The 23,449-nt window shown below is 47.1% G+C and overlaps 1 protein-coding gene across 1 annotated transcript in view; it reads left to right on the plus strand.

The window, feature by feature from the left end:
- musk (muscle, skeletal, receptor tyrosine kinase) overlaps positions 1-23,449 on the plus strand; it is a 157,791-nt gene that overhangs the window by 63,303 nt on the left and 71,039 nt on the right. The window contains exons 9-13 of the mRNA XM_078214049.1: positions 2,335-2,598; positions 9,857-10,023; positions 10,141-10,164; positions 16,064-16,152; positions 20,580-20,739. Of these exons, the coding sequence (XP_078070175.1) occupies positions 2,335-2,598; positions 9,857-10,023; positions 10,141-10,164; positions 16,064-16,152; positions 20,580-20,739 (704 nt within the window). The remainder of the gene's footprint in view (positions 1-2,334; positions 2,599-9,856; positions 10,024-10,140; positions 10,165-16,063; positions 16,153-20,579; positions 20,740-23,449) is intronic.

Genomic DNA, 23,449 nt, shown 5'->3' on the forward strand with positions numbered 1-23,449 from the left:
TGTTTGCTTGAGGTCCCTTCATGGCCTCACCTCTCCATATCTCGAACCTTCTTCTAACCCCCTGAATTCTCTGCTCTCCTCCCCTTTAGCTACCTGTCCCAATCTGAAATTCCCTCCTGAAATCTCCCCCCTCTCCTCTCCCTCCTCCCTTTGAAGGTGACCCTTAAAACCTCCGTGTCTGGCCAAGACCTGGGCCGCCTGCTCTAATACTTCCCCATGCGACTCAGGTCAAACTTTGCTCCGTAACATTCCGGCAAAGCGCTTTGGGATGTTCTACTCTGCAAATGTAGATGCAAGCTCTTGTTGTTCTCGTTGGGAATCAGACAGATTTTAACAGAATGAAAACGGGTCAGGGTTCCATAAAGGATAAACGGTGCATTCCTCCAAATTACAAACCCACCCCTCTGCCAGTTTCCCATCCCCCCCACCAGCCTCCCCACTCCCATTACCTTCATCTTGCCCCCCCTCCCCCTACCCCCAACTGCTGAGCCCAGATAGTAAAAACAGAAACCTAAACTCCATCTGGAGCGGAGGAGGCTGAGGGGAGACTTAATAGAGGTTTATAAAATGATGAAGGGGATTGATAGAGTGAACGTTCAAAGACTATTTCCTCGGGTGGATGGAGCTATTACAAGGGGGCATAACTATCGGGTTCGTGGTGGGAGATATAGGAAGGATATCAGAGGTAGGTTCTTTACGCAGAGAGTGGTTGGGGTGTGGAATGGACTGCCTGCAGTGATAGTGGAGTCAGACACTTTAGGAACATTTAACCGGTTATTGGATAGGCACATGGAGCACACCAGGGTGATAGGGAGTGGGATAGCTTGATCTTGGTTTCAGATAAAGCTCGGCACAACATCGTGGGCCGAAGGGCCTGTTCTGTGCTGTACTGTTCTATGTTCAAAGTATCTCGCCGTTTATGAATCTCACGTAATAATTGAACATAAGCGAAAATCACTATCCATATTGTGTATTCACTGGGTTGTTCTACATTTATATAGCACAGACCGATGAAGAGATAGTGGTTTATTTTTACAAGAGTTTTAAAATATCTCTGCAATCACAAAGGACGAGATTCTCCGGCCGCCCAGCCGTGGGTTTCCCGCTGGCGGGAGGTGGTGCGTGGTTTGCTCACGGCGGGATTCTCCGGTCCCGCTGCTGTCAATGGGAATACCCACTGACGTCACCCCACATTGGCGGGAAACCGGTGAGCAGTGGTGCGCTACCGGCGGGACAGGAGAATCCTGCTGGCATGAACAGCTGAAAAATTCCAGCCAAAATGTCCGCATTCACAGCCCAGCTTCTTGTAGCTTCTGTGTCTGTTTACTTTGCTCTGAGTCCACACCCAGGTTGAACTAATCAAGCACAGCGAGCCTTTTATTGAGTTGCTAACAATTTCTTCTTAATTACAAATGCTCAAACTTACATCAAGACAAGCCAAGCAACAACTTTCAAAGACTTTGTTCAGGGATGGAATAAGGCGAAAGCGCTTGTGTATATATGTGTGAAAGAGGATGTGTACCGATAACACACTTGTCGATAATTTGGTTTTGTGTTTGATAAATTCAGAAAGGGTACTGAGCTGAGAGAGAGACAAAGGGCAGAATTTTCTGGTCGTTCGCACCGGCGGGATTTTCTGGTCCCTCTGCAGTGAGTGGAGATTTGGCTGAGCGCCAAATACTCTGTCCTCACTTGCAGCAGCGGGGTGTGAACGGACGGTAAGATTGCACCCAAAGAGAGAAAGAGACAGAGAGAGGCAGAGAGAGAAACAGAGAGAGAACAAGAGACAGAGAGTGAGTCAGAGAGAAAAAGAGAGAGCACAAAGACAGACAGAGAGAGACAGAGAAAGAGAGATAGCGAGCACAAAGGGAGAGAGAGAGAGAGAGAAAGAGAGAGACAGAGACATTTTAGAGAGCACAAAGAGAGTGAAAGTGACAGAGACACAGAGAGAGACAGAGTGACAGAGAGAGAGAGAGCACAAAGAGAGCTAAAGAGAGAGAGAGAGAGAGAGACAGAGAAAAACAGAGAGAGAGACAGAGAGACAGACAGAGAGAGAGAGAGAGAGACAAGCAGAGACAGGGAGAGAGAGCCAGACAGACAGACAGATACAGAGAGAGAAACAGAGAGAGACAGGGAGAGAGAGAGAGACAAGCAGAGACAGAGAGATGCAGGGTGACACAGAGAAAAGGAAAGAGAGAGAGTGACAGAGAGAGAAAAAGAAACAGAGATAGAGAGCACATGTGAGAGAGTTGGGGTTGGGGGAGACAGTGAAAGAGAGAGACTTTCCTGAACATTTGTACTCATCACTTCAGCAGGTTTTGTTTCTGATTTCAGATTGTACAAAGGTGACTTGGGCTATTGCAGTACCTATCGTGGAGAGACGTGTAAAGATGTCCTGGGGAAGGGCAGACTTGTTTTCTTCAATGCTTCTTATGCTGATGCGGAGGGGACACAGGAGATGATGTCCAGGAGTGCGTGGACGGAGCTGGATGGTGTGAGCTTATTGTGCAAACCAGCTGCGGAGTCATTACTCTGTCATTCTATTTACCAGGACTGCAACCCATCCGGGGTGGGACCTGCCCCGAAGCCTGTGTGCCGGTAGGTCCGTCACCGGGATGCTGCGGAAAATCACAGGGCAACAGGGAAAGAGCTGGTGAGTGCCACTAATTGGATAACTCTTTCAAAGAGCCAGCCCGGACGGATGGGGCCAAATGGCCTCCTTCTGGGCATAACCATTCTCTGATCTTAAGTTACTCTTGTCAGTATGAGATGAATATAACAGGCATTTCACTACAGCTCTCCAAGGCAGCTGTTTATCGATTCATTTTAATATGCCCGCTAAAATTAACAGTGCAATCTTGGCAGTCTTGAGGTTAAGTATTAGTCTGTTACATTTTCCAGCTTTTACTAGTTTGCAAATTCTTATTTAAAAGGAGAAATCTGGAGCAGCACGGTGACACAGTGGTTAGCACTACTGCCTCACAGCGCCAGGGACCTAGGTTCGATTCCCAGCTTGCATCACTGTCTGTGTGGAGTTTGCACGTTCTCCCCATGTCTGCGTGCGTTTCCTCCGGGTGCTCCTGTTTCCTCCCATACTCCAAAGATGTGCGCGTTAGGTGGATTGCCCATGTGAAATTAACCCTAGTTTCGGGGGGGATTACCAGGGTAAATGTGTGGGGTTATGGGGATAGGGGGATTGCTGTCGGTGCAGGCTCAATGGGTCGAATTGCCTCCTTCTGTACTGCAGTGATTCTATGATTCTATGAAATTGCATTTAAATAGCACCTCTCATGATCTCAGGACATCCCAAAGTACTTTACAGCCAATAAAGTATTGGCAAATGTCATTGTCATGTCGAAAATGTGGTTGTTGATTTGCACACAGCAAGCTCCCGGAAATAGCAGCAAAATACACGGCCAGATCATTTACTCTGGAGATCTTTGTTGAGGGAGAACTGTTTCACCCCAAAAAAGTGGACAGTCCTTCCATTGAAAGGATGTTTGCTTCCATTTGAGAGGTTAAAGTTCCAACATCTCATCTGAGAAGTGGATCTGAGTACCACAGGTAATCTTTAATTCCAATCTGCAATCCTACTTCCCTCCCAGTATGGTTATGTTGCCATTTGAGCTGTGGATTGTCATGGCTAAAAATAGGATGGTTCAGATGGCAATTGGCATTGGCATTGTGCATAGCGCAACTCCCGTTTCCTTACACCAATGAGGCCTTTTGACCTGTGGATGTGTGAGGACTTTGAGAGATCAGGCTACCTGTGAGCAATGTGGTTGACTCTCAACTGCCCTCTGAAATGGCTGAGCAAGCCACTCAGTTCAAGGGCAATTAGAGATGGGCAATAAATGCTGGGCAGCCGGCGATGCTCATGTCCCACAAATGAATAAAAAAAGCAAAATGTTTCTTGTAACAATCAAAGGGCAGAATTTTACCGGCACGTCTGCCCAAGGTTCGTACGATCCCGCTCGAGGCCAACGGAAAAAGCCGTTCTCCGAGCCTCGCCCGCCTCCGGAATCGGGGCGGATGTGCCGGTAAAATTCCGGCCGAAGTATCATCATAGAATCCTACAGTGCAGAAGGAGGCCATGCAGCCTATCGAGTCTGCACCCCGAGCATCCCGCCTAGGCCCTAACCCCGTCACCCCATGTATTTACCCTAGCCAGTCCCCCTGACACTAAGGGGCAATTTAGCATGGCCAATCCACCTAACCCGCACATCTTTGGACTGTGGGAGGAAACCGGAGCACCCGGAGGAAAACCACGCAGACACGGGGAGAATGTGCAAACTCCACACAGACAGTGACCTAAGCTGGGAATCGAACCCGGGTCCCTGGCACTGTGAGGCAGCGGTGCTAACCACCGTGCCACCGTGCCGCCAATACTTAACTTCATGACTGCCAAGATTGAATTGTTAATTTTAGCGGGCATATTAAAATGAATGGATAAACAGCTGCCTTGGAGAGCTGTAGTGAAATGCCTGTTATATTCATCTAATGCTGACAAGAGTAACTTGAGACCACAGAATGGTTATGCCCAGAAGGAGGCCATTTGGCCCCATCCGTCTGGGCTGGCTCTTTGAAAGAGTTATCCAATTAGCGGCATTCGCCAGCTCTTTCCCTGCTGCTGTGTGATTTTCTACAGAAAGTAGTCCCACTTTGCTTTGGGGATGGGGGAAGTTGTGAATTTTGTGTTCAGCATTGAAGAATAGGACATTTTCCCCCACTTTCTACATCCAGTTCCAGTCACTTCCAGGTCAGTCAAAGCATGAGGTGTAGAACAACTTTATTGAGGTATTGACTGGGGCTCAATGAGTAGCGTTGTGGACGCAAACCAAAGGTTTGAACACCGGTAGGCTGGCATGGCAAATGCGGCACCGGGGGAGTGCAGAGCTGGCAGAGATGCCACCTTTCAGATGAGACAATGAAGACCCTACCTGCCCTCTCAGGCAGACAGACAATCACATGACTCAACTTGAGGAAGAGCGGCTTTCTTCGCAGTGTCCGAGTTACTGTCGGGACGCGATCTGACCGGTCGTTCACGCCACGCTCCCGCTGCAGCGAGCTCGGAGAATTTGGTGTCCAGCCAAATCTCCGTTCACTGCAGAGGGATGGGAAAATCCCGCCGGCACAAACAATGGTAAGATTCTTTCAACCAACGCCTAGAAATAGATGATCTGGGCCAAAATTCTCTCATCTTACCCACCGCGGGAATCATAGTGGGCGAGAAAGAAAATTTAGAATCATTGAGAATCATGGAAACAGGCCCTTCGGCCCAACTTGTCCATGCCACCTTTTTTTTAAACCACTAAGCCAGACCCAATTGCCCGCATTTGGCCCATATCCCTCCATACCCATCTTATTTATGTAACTGTCCAAACGCTTTTTAAAGAGGAACGGTTGAGGACTCTGGGTCTGTACTCGTTGGAGTTTAGAAGGATGAGGGGGGATCTTATTGAAACTTACACGATACTGTGAGGCCTGGATAGAGTGAACGTGGAGAGGATGTTTCCACTAGTAGGAAAAACTAGAACCAGAGGGCACATCCTCAGACTAACGGGATGATCCTTTAAAACAGAGATGAGGAGGAATTCCTTCAGCCAGAGAGTGGTGAATCTGTGGAACTCTTTGCCGCAGAAGGCTGTGGAGGCCAGGTCATTGAGTGTCTTTAAGACAGAGATAGATAGGTTCTTGATTAATAAGAGGATCAGAGGTTATGGGGAAAAGGCAGGAGAATAGGGATGAGAAAAATATCAGCCATGATTGAATAGTGGAGCAGACTCGATGGGCCGAGTGGCCTAATTCTGCTCTTATGTCTTATGGTCTTATGGTCTAAAAGACAAAATTAGGCGGACCATTTAAAGGTGCGTTGAGTTCGGGAGGGAATTTCCAGTGGTGTGTGGATTTGTTGCTGTGTTTTCTGCATTGCAAAAATCAGTAAGCTTTAAGCGTGCTTCACTGTAACGCTCTCTGGGATTTCCTCGGGTTGTGAAAGGTTTGTTTTGCCACCAAATCTTCGAAGTGTACATCCTACAATAAGATTGCGTTGATTTTCCGCATCATTTATCTCTGAATAATATCACCAATTTATTATCGATTAATCCTAATTAGAAAATTTGTTTTTGCATCACACTCAGGTCAGGATTGAAATAGCCCAGTGTCCCATGTGGACTATGGTTCGTGCAGCCAATAAAGGAAGAAGGTCAGAGATGCATCCTATTAGCCTGGATCAGATCCAAGCCCTGGTCCCAGAGGAGGAAGCCACGTGCTTCAGCCCACTGTGCTACCCAGAGCTGTGCCCACATCTGTTTCCCATTAATTATCCTCCACCAGTGTAATCTCCTCTAAATTTACAGTGCGTAGTATATTAGACAGCAACCTCCTACAACTACAGAAAGGGATGTTCACCAATTTCTCTCAATAAATATGTAATTTATTTTAACTCAACGTTGGAATGCAGGACTTAGGAGTAAGCCATTTGGCCCTTCGAGGCTGCGCTGCCATTCCATAATATCGTGACTGACCTGGTTGTGGCCTTGACTCTCACTGCTACTTTCCTGCCACCCCCCCACCCCCTCCCTCCATCCCCCCTCCCCCTCCCCCTCCCTCCACCCCCTCCCCCCCTCCCCCTCCTCCCCCCTCCCCCCCACACCCCCCTCCCCCCACCCCCCCACTCCATTATCTATCAAAAACCTGTCTAACTCATCCTCGAATAAATTAAATGAGCCAACCTCCACTGCTCTCTCCACACACTAACAACCCTCTGAGAGAAAACATTCTCCTCATCTCATAAATTCATAAGATATAGGAGCAGAATTAGACCATTCGGCCCATCGATCCGCTCCACCATTCGATTATGGCAGATTTTTTTATTGAATTCAAATTCCACCATCTGTCTAACTCCCCCTTAAATTTACTCACTGTCCCAGCAGCCACCGCATTTTGGGGCAGCGAATTCCACAGATTCACAACCCTTTGGGAGAAGTAGTTTCTCCGCCTTAAAGGAGAGGCCACTTATTCTTAAAGAGAGTCGCCTTGTTCTAGTCTCCCCACAAGAGGAAACATCTTCTGGGTACCCACCCTGTTAAACCCCCTCAGGATCTTACGTTTCAATAACATCACCTGTCATTCTTCTAAACTCCAATGGATGTAGGCACAACCTGTCTAACCTTTCCTCAGAAGATCAACACCTCATCCCAGGAATGACACACGTGAACCTTCTCTGCTTCGAACACATTTATATGCTTTTTCAAATAAGAAGACCAAAACTGTACATTTTATTCCAGATGTGGTCTCACCAAGACCCCGTACAGTTGCTGTAAAACATCCCTACTTTTATATTCCATTCCCCTTGTAATAAACACCAACATTCCATCTGCCTTCCTAATCACTTGCTGCACATGTAACATTTTGGGATTTATGTATCCATGACGATAGGTACGATAGAGGCGATGGCCTAGTGGTATTATCGCTGGACTATTAATCCAGAAACTCAGCTAATGTTCTGGGGACCCAGGTTCAAATCTCACCACGGCAGATGGTGGAATTTGAATTCAATAAAAAAATCTGGAATTAAGAACCTACTGATGACCATGAAACCATTGTCGATTGTCAGAAAACCCCATCTGGTTCATTAATGTTCTTTAGGGAAGGAAATCTGCCGTCCTTACCCGGCCTGGCCTACATGTGACTCCAGACCCACAGCAATGTGGTTGACTCTCAACTGCCCTTGGGTAACTAGGGATGGGCAATAAATGCTGGCCCAGCCAGTGACACCCATGTCCTACAATGAATAAAAAAAGAATTTTAAAAATGCACCAGGACACCCAGATCCCTCTGCATCACCAAGTCCTGCAATCTTTCTCCATTTAAATAATATACTTTTCCTATTTGTCCTGCCAATGTGAATAAGCTCACATTTACCCACATTATACTCCATCTGCCAAATCTTTGCCTACTCACTTAACCTGCCCATTTTCCTTTGCAGACTCTTTACCTCTTCTTGATATCTTACTTCCCTTCCTATCTTGGTGTCATCGGCAAATTTAGCTACCATACATTCAGTCCCTTCATCCAATTCATTGATATGGTTTGTAAATAGTTGTGACCATAGCACTGATCAATGACACTCCACTAACTTGTCAATCCAAAACAGACCCAATAATTCCTACTCTCTTCTTCCTGTTAGTTAACCAATCCTTTATCCACGAGAATATGTTACCACCTATGCAATGTGCCAGGGACCCAGGTTTAATTCCGGCCTAGGGTGACTGTGTGGAGTTTGCACATTTTCCCTGTGTCTGTGTGGGTTTTCTCTGGGTGCTCTGGTTTCCTCCCACAGTCCAACAATTTTGATTTGATTTGATTTATGATTGTCACATATATTAACATACAGTGAAAAGTATTGTTCCTTGCGCATTATACAGACAAAGCATACCATTCATAGAGAAGGAAACAAGAGAGTGCAGAATGTAGTGTTACAGTCATAGCTAGGGTGTAGAGAAAGATCAACTTAATGTCAGGTAGGTCTATTCAAAAGTCTGATGGCAGCAGGGAAGAAGCTGTTCTTGAGTCGGTTGGTACGTGACCTCAGACTTTTGTATCTTTTTCCTGACAGAAGAAGGTGGAAGAGAGAATGTCCAGGGTGCGTGGGGTCCTTAATTATGCTGGCTGCTTTGCCGAAGCAGTGGGAAGTGTAGACAGAGTCAATGGATGGGAGACTGGTAGATGTATGGGGTTGGGTGGATTGGCCATGCTAAATTGCCCCTTAGTGTTCCAGGATATGTAGGTTAGGGGGATTAGTGGATTAAATATCTGGGGTTACAGGGTTAGGGTCTGGGTGGGATGCTCAGTTGGAGAGTCAGTGGGGACTCGACAGGCCGATTGACTTCCTTCTGTACTGCAGGGCTTCTATGAAAACCATGTTGGTTGCAGCATCAAAATGAAGGGATGGGATTTTATTGTTTTTCCACCTAAGTGTCTAAGTGGCTCAGTGGCTAGTTGTTGTTTGAAGTCCCACTCCAGCCTCCATGAACACAGATCTAGGCTGATCTTACAGCCATGATGTGGCGATGTCGGTATTGGACTGGGGTGGGCACAGTAAAAAGTCTCACAACACCAGGTTAAAGTCCAACAGGTTTATTTGGAATCACAAGCTTTCAGAGCGCTGCTCCTTCATCAGGTGACCTTACAGTGGTAGTGCTGAGTGGGTTGAGGGTGGGGGGAGCTGTTATTTAATTAAAACCATAGACTTGTTCCGGTGGATGTATAAGATCCCACAGCACTATTCAAAGATCGGGGCAGGTCATAAATCATCATGCGACCAGCGTCCTTAGAACAGATTATCGATCAGGTCATTACCATGTTTCTGTTTGTGGGATCTTGTTGTGCATAAATTTGCGACCACGTTTCCTATATTGATACAATGCCTACACTTTGGGACATTCTAAGATCAAGAAAGATGCTAGTATTTTGTGGAGGAAGATGTGAACTCCAAACAAAATGTGTTCCTTTTTTTAAGATTACTTCTGAACATAGGAACAGGAATAGGCCATTCAGCCCCTCGAGCCTGCTATGCCATTCAGTAAGATCATGGTTGATCTGCGGCCTAACTCCATGTAGCTGCCCTAGGCCCATATCCCTTGATACCCCGGCTCAATAGAAAATAGTCTATCTCAAACTTAAACCTAACAATTGAACCAGCATCCACTGCCATTGGAGGAAGAAAGTTCCAAACCTCCCCCCCCTCCTTGCATGTAGAAGTGTTCTCTAACATCTCTCCAGAGTGGCTTGGCCCTAATTTCTTTTCTCAAGAAGGCACAGGTATTAAGCACTGTCTCTTTCTCTGTTACAGCGAGCACTGCCTGGCAGTGAAGGAGCTTTATTGCTACAGGGAATGGCTCTCGATTGAAGACAATTCGCGCAAAGGAATTTACTCTGCAGCTCTGACACTACCGGACTGTCACAGGCTTCCCAGTTTACACCAGGATCCAGATGCATGCACCAAACTCTCATTTCTTGGTAAGTATTGAAATGAAATCGGTACAAATGTGCCATTAATCTACAAAATTAATACATAATTTTAAAAATTGGATTATATGATCCAACTGGCTAATTATTTCCCCTTTATGTTTGCAGACATGAAGAGAGGACTCATTACCAGTGAGTAAATGTTTCCCGTTCTATTTTTATCTACTTTCAAATGAGTTTATAAAATCAAGTGTTGTTCAATATGTTACATTGGTAATGGATACACAAGATCTCAGTCTATAAATAGGTTTCCTTCCACCTTTCCTTTCCCTTCCAGGCAGTTTGTAAATTATTTAACAAGTGCATTTTGTGAATTTGCAATCCTGGCAGGATACAAATTCCATACGAACATACAAATACACAAGGAGTAGGCCATTCGGCCCATCGAGCCTGCTCCACCATTGAATAAGATCTTGGCTGATCTGACAGGAGACTAACCCTGTCAACCCCCCGATAAACTATCATCCTCTCCCCCACCCCTCGCCGCCCCCCGCCACTGTCTCCCACATCCCCCGTGCTTACCAGATCCACTGTGCTTGTGAATGGAACTGCTCCCACTGCATTGCCATATCTTCATTGAGTGTGGGACTCTGGCTTCCATTGCTCATACGACAAAGTTAGGGAAGGCGATGGCCTAGTGGTATTATCGCTAGACTATTAATCCAGAGGCTTAGCTAATGTTCAAGGGACCCAAGTTCAAATCCCACCACAGCAGATGGTGGAATTTGAATTCAATTTAAAATATCTGGAATTAAGTATACATGATGACCATTGTCGATTGTCGGAAAAACCCATCTGGTTCACTAATGTCCTTTAGGGAAGGAAATCTGCTGTCCTTACCCGGTCTGGCCTACATGTGACTCCAGAGCCACAGCAAATGTGGTTGACTCTCAACTGCCCTCGGGCAACTAGGGATGGGCAATAAATGCTGGCCAGCCAGCGACGCCCATGTCCCATGAATGAATACATTTTAAAAAGTTACAGCGTTGGAATGGGATATTTCACAGCCAATATCTGCTTCCAACTTGTGGAACCCAGGGTGCCAGTAACATTTAGTCTCACAGTTTGCCATGCTGATTTAATTAAGGGGAAAGTTTCACCTCCTGAGTTGCCTTGGTAAAAATGGAATCAATTTAGAAAATTATTGATGGCTTTGACTCTTCCTGCTTTAAATGCTGTTTAAATGTTTCCCTTTCATTCATCAGTGTTAATATCATTAGTGGAGGGAACTGATTGGAAGGAGGAAGGAGTTGAATCAATATCCCTAAACATACACAGGTCAATTTGCTTTAGTATTCCCACCCCATCCTCCCACTCAGAGCCTCAAATGCCTGGAGTTTACATGGGGCTTCAGAGTGTGCCTGATTTTTAAAATTCATTCAGGGGATGTGGGCATCACTGGCTAGGCCAGCATTTATTGCCCATCCCTAGTTTCCCTCACCAAAGTGGTGGTGAGCTGCCTTCTTGAAACGCTGTAGTCCATGTGGTGTAGGTACACCCACAGAGCTGTTAGGGAGGGAACTCCAAGTTTTTAACCCAGTGACGGTGAAGGAATGGTGATATATATCGGGTGGCACAGCGGTTAGCACTGCTGCCTCACAGCACCAGAGACCCGGGTTCGATTCCCGTCTTGGGTCACTGTCTATGTGGAGTCTGCACGTTCTCCCCGTGTCTGCGTGGGTTTCCTCCGGGTGCTGCGGTTTCTTCCCACAGTCCGAAAGATGTGCAGGTTAGGGTGCATTGGCCATGCTAAGTTCTCCCTCAGTGTACCCGAACGGGCATCGGACTGTGGGGAATTTCACAGTAACTTCATTGCAGTGTTAATGTAAGCTTACTTATGGATAACAAATAAACTTTACTTTGCTTTTATATTTCCAAGTCAGCATGGTGAGTGACTTGGAGGGAAACTTTGCAGCCCCCAAAAATGGAAAGGAATGAGGCTGTGAACTGGACCTGGGCGGCACGGTAGCACAGTGGTTAGCACTGCTGCCTCACAGAGCCAGGACCCGGGTTCGATTCCCGGCTCGGGTCACTGTCTGTGTGGAGTTTGCACGTTCTCCCGGTGTCTGCGTGGGTTTCCTCCGGGTGCTCCGGTTTCCTCCCACAGTTCAAAGATGCGGGGGTTAGGTTGATTGGCCATGCTAAATTGACCCTAAATGTCAGGGAGATTAGCAGGGTGAATACGTGGGGTTGTGGGGGGGTGGGGCCTGGGTGGGATTGTGGTCGGTGCAGACTCGATGGGCCGAATGGCCTCCTGCTGTACTGTCTGATTCTATGATTCTAAGTCTGAATTTCCAGACTGCGTTCCTGGTGTGCAAAACTCCTGGGCCAGGCCATTAAGAACCCAAATTTGCCCCATAAACCATTGACTTCACCACCTTGTGCTGCAACCCAGTCAGTGCTCAGATCTTCCTTTCAGTTTGCATTGCCCACTTGTCCACTCTTCATCATGAGATAGCTCTTTCCTCAGTTTAAACCTTTTGGATTCATGTCCCATTCCAGAGTGCTGAGCTCAGGCTGACACTGTCAGTGCTGTGTTTGGAATGAGGTGATGAAGCAAGACCCATCTGCCCTTCCAGGCGTACAGGAACAATCCTCAGCTGTTTGCAAATCCCACCATGGCCTTGCCCCTCTCTGCCTCTGGAACCCCTCCAGATCCACAACCTTCCAAGATCTCAGCACGCCCCCAATCCTGCCCTCTTGAACATCGCCAATTTTACTCGATGCACCAGGTCACGTCATCGGCTGCCCCTCGCTCTGGCCTTCCCTTGTCAAATCTCTCTGCCTCTCTCTGCTCCCTCTGTCCTGAAACCCTCACTGCTTGACCATGTTTTTGGCCACTTGGTGTTATAACTCATCATGAGGGCGGCACGGTAGCACAGTGGTTAGCACTGCTGCTTCACAGCTCCAGGGTCCTGAGTTCGATTCCCGACTTGGGTCACTGTCTGTGTGGAGTTTGCACATTCTCCTCGTGTTTGCGTGGGTTTCCTCCGGGTGCTCCGGTTTCCTCCCACAGTCCAAAGATGTGCGGGTTAGGTTGATTGGCCAGGTTTAAAAATTGCCCCTGAGATGCATAGGTTCGAGGGATTAGCGGGTAAATATGTGGGGGTAGGGCCTGGGTGGGATTGTGGTCGGTGCAGACTCGATGGGCCGAATGGCCTCCTTCTGCACTGTAGGGGTTCTATGATTTCGAATGTCAATTTCCCACTTGGAGCCATTTTACTCCAGCGAAGGTGCTATGTGTAATTGTAAAGTGTTGTTTACTGTGTAGTCATTCTGAGTCTTCATTACAGAATATGTATTAAATAAGAACTTGCAACTAAACTATTGAGGACTTTTACAAATGAAGGACTGACCTTACTTGCGAATTGTTAAAGTTTTATTTATTAGTCACAAGTAGGCTTACGTTAATGCTGCATTGAAGTTACTGTGAAAATCCCCTAGTTGCCACACCTGCTTTGTCTCCAGATCTATCTCCTTGTATTCTCTGCTTTAAAGTTTAAGTTTATTTATTATTGTCACAAGTAGGCTGACATTAACACTGCAATGAAGTTACTGTGAAAATCCCCTAGTCACCACACTCTGTTTGGGTACACTGAGGGATAATTTAGCACGGCCAATGCACCTAACCAGCACGTCTTTCAGACTGTGGGAGGAAACCGGAGCACCCGGAGGAAACCCACGCGGACACGGGGAGAACGTGCAGACTCCGCACAGACAGTGACCCAAGCCAGAATTGAACCCGGGTCCCTGGTGCTGTGGGGCAGCAATGCTAACCACTGTGCCACCATGCCTGAATTGGATAAATTATACCAATTAAAACCATTCCTTCAACTCAATGACAGGAAATAACTGGACAGGTGAACAAATCTTAGAATTAAACGGTTAAATTCCTGTCACCTTTTCGGGATTTTGGGAGAGTGCGTGTATCTTCATTAAGATGATGGGTGGCAGAGCTCAGGGATAGAATAAGTTCATTTTTAGTCTCAAATATTTCCTCCTAGAATCCCTACAGCGCAGAAGGGGCCATTCAGCCCATTGAATCTGCACCGACTCTCTGACAAAGTATACTATCTCGGCCCTCACCCCGCAACCCCCCGCATTTCCCATGGCTAATCCATTCAACCTACACATTTTGGGTCACTAAGGGTCAATTTAGCATGGCCAATCCACCTAACCCGCACATCTTTGGACTATGGGAGGAAACCCACGCAGACACGGGGAGAACATCACACAGTTCTCCACACAGTGACTCGAGGTCGGAATCGAACCGGGTCCTTTGCGCTGTGAGGCAGCAGTGCTAACCGCTGTGCCACCGTGAGGTCAATTAAGTTGCAGTTGTCACAGTTTCAACTGATCTTTCCTTCTGGGAACGGGCGTGATTTTGGTTTAAAAGCTCCATCAAAAGGCAGGACCCCTCAGAGTGCAGCACTCCGCTGGAGTGACAGAGTAGATTTTGCTCCCTGCAGTCGGTCCTGAACCCACAACCTTCTGACTTGTGAGCAAGAATTCCATTATTGAGCCACAGCTGCTTATGAGGGGAAATGTGCTCAGGTTTCTGGAGTGGGATGTGAAACCAGAATCTTTTAGAATCACTACAATACAGAAGGAGGCTTTTCAGCCCATCAAGTCTGCACTGACCTGCTGATAGAGCATCTTACCCAGACCCCATTCTCATAACCTCATGGATTTACCCTGCCAATCCCCCTAACCTACACATCTTGGGACACTAAGGGACATTTTAGCATGGCCAATCCACCCAACCCACACATCTTTGGACTGTGGGAGGAAACCAGAGCACCCGGAGGAAACCCACGCAGACACGGGGAGAATGTGCAAACTCCGCACAGACAGACACAGACCAGACCAAATAAAGCAATCCTGAATTGATCGTATGTTAGCGAACCCGGGCTGTCAGAACCAGCGTGTTTTTCACATAAGGTGGAAAGTAGACAATGAGTTTGTGCTAAACTCCCTGGGATCACTGCCTTTCATTTCCACTGACAGGAGTTATGATGGACAGCTCAATCAGTCATTTCCTTCCTGTCCTGAGCCAGGTCCTTTAGGGACTGATAGTGAATGCGATTGGTACAAGATTACAGGTCTGTGCAGCTTCAATAACACTTGCAAAGCTCGACACCATCCAGGACAAAGCAACCCCTTCCACAAACATTCATTCCCTCCACCACCAATGCACAGTAGCAGCCTTGTGTACCATCTACAAGATGCACTGCAGGAACTCCCTAAGGCTCCTCAGGCTGCACCTTCAAGAAGGATAAGGAAGTTCCCCTCTAAGTCACTCGCCATCCTGACTTGGAAATATATTTGGGCGGCACGGGTGGCACAGTGTTTAGCACTGCTGCCTCACAGTGCCAGGGACCCGGGTTCAACTCCTGCTTAGGTGATTGTCTGTGTGAGTCTGCACGTTCTCCCCGTGTCTGCGTGGGTTTCCTCCGGGTGCTTCGGTTTCCTCCCACAATCCAAAGATGTGTGGGTTAGGTTGATTGGCCGTGCTAAATTGCTCTTTAGTGTCAAGGGGTTAGCAGGATAAATAAATAGAATTATGGGGATAGAGCCAAGGAGGGATTGTGGTTGGTGCAGACTTGATGGGCCAAAGGGCCTCTTTCTGCACTGTAGGGATTCTATGGTTCTATATTGATGTTCCGTCACTGTCGTTGGGTCAAAATCCTGGAACTCCCTCCCTAACAGCAATATGGGTGTACCTACAGCACAGGGACTGCAGTGATTCAGGAAGGCAGCTCACCACCACCTTCTCAAGGGCAATTAGGGATGGGCAATAAATGCTGGTCTAGCCAACGACTCCCACAATTTAATCTAGTTAGTTTAAGGTCCATGTTTAATTCTGCCTTCCAGCCACATCACTAAGTGTGAAGACTTTCAACATTGTAGAAATATTTAGATTTCTATGCAAAGATGTCAAGATTGAGATTCTGGTTCTTGAACAATTGCTTTTCATTGATGGCAAAGATTCTTATTAATTTTTGTACTATTTGCATCCTTATTTCTACAGAGATGTGTTACAGCGATAACGGGAGGTTCTATCAAGGTTCAGTAAACATCACAGTGTCTGGTATTCCTTGCCAGAAGTGGAGTCAGCAGGTTAGTATTGGCAGAGCATGTGCCAATAAAGGAACCAAGTCACTGATGTTCACATATTGCAAATGGTACGGTGGCACAGATTAGAATAGATGACCAAAATCTTACCTATGAATTACGAGTAGGCCATTCGGCCCCTCGAACCTGCTCCGCCATTCAATAATATCATGGCCAGTCTGATTGTTACTTCAACTCCACATTCCCACCTTTTCCTTCATAACCCTTCACCCCCTTGTTAATCAAGAATCCAGCTCACTCTGCCTTAGCAATGTTCAAAGACTCCACCTCCACTGCCTTTTGAGGAAAGGAGTTCCAGAGACTCACCACCTGCTGAGAGAAGACATTTCTTGGTCCAGGGGTCAGGCTTGAAGGAGGAGAGAGAGTGATGGAGAGGGATGGGGAAGCAATTCCTGAGTTTACAGCCTAGACAACTGAAAGCACCGCCGGCAATGGTGGAGTGATGGAAATCGGTAACGCATTCGAGGCCAGGGTTAGGTGAACACAGAGACCTTAGAGGATTGGAAGACTGGAGGAGGTCAGAGTGGTTAATGCGATGGGGGCAGTGCAGGGGGGATGTTGAGGCCATTGTGGAATATTAACACAAGGCCGCAAATTCGCCTTCTTTGTTCTTCTTGGTGCCTCCTTCAAATGAAAAGCCTTTCAACCCTGATATCACCTCAAGGAATCTCCACAGGAATCTCTGTGTCTTTGACAACCGGCTGTAAAATGCTCAGGATCGAACAGAATGTGACCCGACCGTTAGACTCAGCGCGATCTGGGAAACGGTGCTGGAGTCACTGCTGGGTCAGCCAAGATGGGCACAGATTGCAAATGGTACGGTGGCACAGATTAGAACAGATGAGGGGGCGCAATTTCAAAATAAGGGGCAAAACGCTTAGATGAGGAGTTTTATTGTACTCGGTGGGTTGTGAATCTGTGGAATCCTCGATCCCAGAAGGCTGTGCAAGTTCAGTCACTGAGTACATTTAAAGTAGAGGTTGACAGATTTCCAAATCCCATTGACATAAAGGGATATGGGGATTGTGTAGGAAAAACATCAAAACGTAGAAGATAGGAGGAGGCCATTCGGCCCTTCAAGCTTGTTCTGCCATCCATTACGATCATGGCTGATCATCCAACCCAATAGCCTAATCCTGCTTTCTCCCCGTAACCTTTGATCCCATTCGCCCCAAGTGCTATATCCAGCCGCCTCTTGAATACATTCAATGTTTTCATAGAAATCATAGAAACCCTACAGTGCAGAAGGAGGCCATTCGGCCCATCGAGTCTGCACCGACCACAATCCCACCCAGGCCCTACCCCCACATATTTTACCCGCTAATCCCTCTAACCTACACATCCCAGGACTCTAAGGGGCAATTTTTTTAACCTGGCCAATCAACCTAACCCGCACATCTTTGGACTGTGGGAGGAAACCGGAGCACCCGGAGGAAACCCACGCAGACACGAGGAGAATGTGCAAACTCCACACAGACAGTGACCCGAGCCGGGAATTGAACCCGGCACCCTGGAGCTGTGAAGCAGCAGTGCTAACCACTGTGCTACCGTGCCGCCCTTGGCATCAACTACTTCCTGTGGTAATGAATTCCACAGGCTCACCACTCTTTGGGTGAAGAAATGTCTCCTCACCTCCGTCCTAAATGGCCGACCCGAAAGACATCAAAGTGGATGATCAGCTGCGATCATGTTGAATGGCAGAGTAGGCTCGATGGGCTGAATGGCCTGTTCCTGCTCCTATGTTCCTCTGCCCTGCTGCTGGACAACGAAGTCAGGGCTGTACAACCATGTCCGATGGCCAGGTGGGGGAAATAGTATTTAATTTAACTGCTCCTCAACTTTCCAGTCGCAGCCCCGATGGTTTAATTTGTGTGTAATGCTCAGATATGGTGGTAAAACGATATATGGACTCTTAGTTACATTCTTCATCTCAGGACAGGAAGGAAATGTCTGGCCGCTGAAGACAGTTATTGAGGGGAGGTCAGTGGATGCAACCAGATCTGTGACATCTGGAGTAGATAATCTCCTCGCTCACAGACGGATCGGAATTTGAAATGCTAATCTGAAGCCTGATGACCTCGGAATGGTCCCGGCGTACCCATCTTGTTGTGCGGGCTGTCAGCCTCACAATGAAAGTTAGGAAACAGTAACAGTGTCCACAGTCTGGGTAAAGAATGAAGCTCTGTCTGCAGCGTAGCGAGTGTACAGAGTAAACCAGGTCTCCAGCTCAAACAGATCGTCTGATTATATCCGACTGTACAGCACAGGAACAGGCCCTTTGGCCCATCAAGCCTCAGCCAACAAGTGACGCTTTCTAAACGAAAGACCTTTCACCTCTACGTGGTCCGTATCCCTCTATCCCCTGCCTATTCATGTATCTGTCAAGATGAGTCTTAAATGTTGCTATTGTACCTGCTTCGACCACCTCTGGCAGCGCATTCCAGGTACTTACCACTCTCTGTGTAAAAACCTTGCCTCTCAGTCTCCTCTAAACTTTCCCCCTTTTTCCTTAAACCTATGTCCCTTAGTAATTGACATTTTTACCCTGGGAAAAAGACTCTGACTATCCATTCTATCCATGTCTCTCATAATTTTGTGGCAAGTGTTGCAATCCTCCTTGCTGTCTTCCTCAAGTCCAACAGAACATTTCTTTCTCATTTAGACACTCAGCTTCACTTAGAGTCTTCAAGAAGCAAAGCTGGTTCAAGAAAGAAAGAGTTGCATTTCTATAGCACCTTTTGGTGCCTCAGGACATCCCAATGGTCTAATGCAGGAGGGAAGCATACAGTAAATGACAGAACCCTTAGAAGCATTAACATACAGAGGGATCTGGGCGTACAGATCCACAGTTCCCTGAAAGTGGCAACACAAGTGGATAAGGTGGTCAAGAAGGCGTATGGCATGTTTGCCTTCATCGGTCAGGGCACAGAGTATAAAAATTGGCAAGTCCTGTTATAGCTGTATAGAACTTTAGTTAGGCCACATTTGGAATATTGCGTACAGTTCTGGTCGCCACACTGCCAGAAGGATGTGGCAACCAGAGAGGGTACAGGAAAGGTTCACCAGGATGTTGCCTGGTTTGGAGGGTATTAGCCATGAGGAGAGATTGGACAAACTTGGTTTGTTTTCACTTGAATGTCGGAGGGGCGACCCGATAGAAGTTTACAAAATTATGAGAGACATGGATAGAACGGATAGTCGGAGTCTTTTTCCCAGGGTAGAAACGTCAATTACTCGGGTACATAGGGTTGAGGTAAAAAGGGGGAATGCTTAAAGGAGATGTGAGAGGCTAGTTTTTTATACAGAGGGTGGTGTATGCCTGGAATGCGCTGCCAGAGGAGGTGGTAGAAGCAGAAACAATAGCAACGTTTAAGAGGCATCTTGACAGATACATGAATATGATGTGGAGGTGCCGGTGTTGCACTGGGGTGGGCACAGTAAGAAGTCACAACACCAGGTTAAAGTCCAACAGGTTTATTTGGTAGCATGAGCTTTCGGAGCGCTGCTCCTTCATAAGATGAGTGAAGAGTCCACTCACCTGAAGAAGGGGCAACGCTCCGAAAGCTCGTGCTACCAAATAAACCTGTGGGACTTTAACCTGGTGTTGTGAGACCAAGTACATGAATAGGCAAGGAATAGAGGGATACGGACTGTGTCGAGGCAAAAGGACTTCCGTTTAGAAAGGTGTCAAGTGTTGGCACAGGCTTGGTGGGCTGAAGGGCCTGTTCCTGTGCTGTACTGTTCTTTGTCCTTAGTCCGAAGTGCTCTACAACCAAGGAGGTGTAGTTACTGTCGCAATGTAAGAATTCAGCAAGCTCACACTAGCAGCAATGTTATAACGGCTGGATCGTTTTTTTAAAAATTCTTTTGTGGGATGTGGGTGTTACTGGCATTTGTTTCCCATCCCTGATTGCCCCTGAACTGAGTGGCTCACTTGGCCACTTCAGAGGATGATTAAGAGTCAACTGGGTCTGACGTTTGGAGTCACATGTAGGGCAATAGGGAACTAGATGGGTTTTTACAACAATTGATGATAAGTTTTGTGGCACCGACACTGAGACAAGCTTTACAATTCCAGAGTTAATAATTGAATTCAAATTCTGCTAGCATTTAAAAGCTAGATCAACACATGAGGAAGAAAAACATAATACAGGGATATATTGATAGAGTGATATGGTGATCTGGAACATACACTCTACAAAGGTCATATGAGTTGAATGCCCTTTTTCATTGCTTTGTACAATATCCAAGTGAAGCCACAGTTCTCTCAGAAGTATCCCTCCAAGGAATTGTACAGAACAATGACAAATTCATAAAAGCACAATTGTTTTTGGTTTGACAAAGCTCCATGGCTGCTCCCACGAGATGCACGTATTCAATTGACAGACAATGCTATTCCTTTCCTCTCAAAGGCTCCCCACTTCCACAGGCGTATGCCAGACTTATTCCCAGAACTGACCAACTCGGACAACTACTGCCGCAACCCGGGAGGTGAGAGTGAGCGCCCCTGGTGCTACACCACGAATCGGGATATCAGATGGGAGTTCTGCAATGTACCCCTTTGTACCAATGGTACGTACCGTGACGCGCGTCGGGAGCTCTACGGGAAGCAGGATCATAATTGGCAGCACATTGAAACGTTAGCCGAGGGCTTGGGCTGAAGTCCCAGCAACACACCGTCCGTACACAAGAAAACAGGCTGGTACATTCATGAGAAATGGAAACGCCTCCATGACCATTGACAATGCATTTTCCACAATGCTGAAACCTGGAGATATCACCTCTGAGATTGCGGGTCCAAGTCCCACTCCAGAGACTTGAGCGCAAAACCCTGGCTGCGCTCCTTGCAATATTGTGGTTGTGCCACATGTTTGTAGGTGCCGTCTCTTGGGTGTAATGTTAAACCAAGGCCCTGTTGGGACAAATCCCACCACGGTACTATTTCGAAGAAGAGCTAGCGAGTTCTCCCTGCTCTCCTGGGACAATATTCATCCCTCAATTAAAAATTCAGATTATCTGGCGGTTAATCTTATTGGGATCTTGCTGAGCAGAAATCAGCTGGAGAATTTCCCTCCATCACAATAGCATCTACACTCGAAAGTACATCATTGGCTGAAAGTGTTCCAAAGTGATGAACGGTGCTATATAAATACAAGCCTGTCTTTATATTTTACATCCAAATGACCCTGATCTCCTGTCGATGGAACAGTTTTTCAGTCCCAATCCATTGACCTGGCCACAGTTGAAGCCACGGGCAGCCCTCTCTTTGGTGGTGGCCCCTCAGCTGGAGCCAGCTTTTAATTTGAAAGTTTCAATGGTTGTTGAGAGGATGCTTCAAGATGGCAGCCACTCTTTCTCTCCCTTGCCTGCAATGACAGGCTACACTTTATTCCAAGCTCCGGCTTCAAGATCCTGCCTGCCATCCTGAATTTGATGGTAACATTGACCCTCTGGCCAATTTGGGGAAAATCACTGCCTGCTGCCTGTCCCTGACACAGTGAGGGTGTCCACACCCCCATTTGACCCCAATATCATGGACCCTACCCAAAATGCACAATCCTGCCCATAATGTCATAGAATCATAGAAACCCTACAGTGCAGAAAGAGGCCATCGGGCCCATCGAGTCTGCACCGACCACAATCCCACCCAGGCCCTACCCCCATATCCTGACATATTTACCCGCTAATCCCTCTAACCTACACATCTCAGGACACTAAGGGGCAATTTTAGCATGGCCAATCAACCTAACCCACACATCTTTGGAAATGTTTATAAATGTCATTTACAAACAAACTGTATGGACAAAACTATATTAGATACATGTGGCACGGTGGCACAGTGGTTAGCACTGCTGCCTCACGGCACCAGGGACCCGAGTTCAATTCCCGGCTTGGGTCACTGTCTGCGTGTAGAGTTTGCACATTCTCCCCGTGTCTGCATGAATTTCCTCCGGGTGCTCCAGTTTCCTCCCACAGTCTGAAAGACGTGCTGGTCAGGTGTATTGGCCATGCTAAATTCTCCTTCAGTGTGCCCGAACAGGCGCCGGAATGTGGCAACTAGAGGATTTTCACAGTAACTTCATTGCAGTGTTAATGTAAGCCTACTTGTGACTAATAAATAAATAAACTTTAAACATTATAATGTAAGCTTCACGGTTCAAGTTGATAGCTCAGGAAATTTCTGTGACGCATCTAAATTAAACCGGGTTAAACTAGGCTGGTCTGTGAAACGCGTGTGTCCCACTGGGGGACAGAAACTCGGATGACTTCATAAAAACGAGACAAAAATAACCTGCAGTGATCATGTGTAGGGGTTTTCCAACAGGTTGTACTGAGTGCTATGGGTTGATCTTTGGCAAGTTCACCGCAGAAACGTAAAGGTACCTGTCTCAGCCTGGGGGAGGTGGTAAAGAAAGGGCCAATCAGCCCAATCAAGGTGACTATTTCTTACCAGTTGGCTACAGAATCGAAAGGGCATAAGGAAACAAATACTTCACACAAAGAGTGGTGGAGGTCATCAACTCTCTTCCCCCAAGAAACTACTGTGTCCGGGAGGCTGGGGGGGTGGGGGTGGGTGGGTGTGGGGGGGGGCTTGCGGTACGAGTATGAAGGGTTACTTCACCAAGGCGGGTCAATGGAATAAAGAGGCAAATCAGCCATGAGCTAATCGAAATACAGAACAGATTCAAGGGCTGAACTCCTGTTCTTATTTTCCCAGCAACCACATGGGCGACATGGTGGCACAGTGGTTAGCACTGCTGCCTCACAGTGCCAGGGACCCGGGTTCGATTCCCGGTTTGGGTCACGATCTGTGCGGAGTCTGCCTGGGTTTCCTCCGGGTGCTCCGGTTTCCTCCCACAGTCCAAAGATGTACAGATTAGGTGGTTTGGCCATGCTAAGCTGCCTCTTAGTGTCAGGGGGATGAGCTAGGGTAAATGCATGGGAATAAAGCCTGGGTGGGATTGTGGTTGGTGCAGACTCGATGGGCTGAATGGCCTCCTTCTGCACTGTATGATTCAATGGTCCAGTGTTAGTCTATTACATAGCATCAGGTCATTAATAATGGACACACACATTGGATATCAATGGTTATATCAGTAAAGCTTGAATTATTTCCCATTTCTTTACATCTTTTCTTTCCTTGAAGGAATTGCACTAGGTTCCAGAGATGCCGTACTCCCAGTGTTAACTCATTCTTCACCCACAATGTATATCGACTGTTCCCAGCTCTACTGTGCTCTGGTCCTCACCAGTTGACATGTCCTGCATAGCAATCAGGAAC

The sequence above is a fragment of the Mustelus asterias genome, chromosome 6 (genome assembly GCF_964213995.1).
Source record: "Mustelus asterias chromosome 6, sMusAst1.hap1.1, whole genome shotgun sequence".
Taxonomy (NCBI): Eukaryota; Metazoa; Chordata; class Chondrichthyes; order Carcharhiniformes; family Triakidae; genus Mustelus; species Mustelus asterias.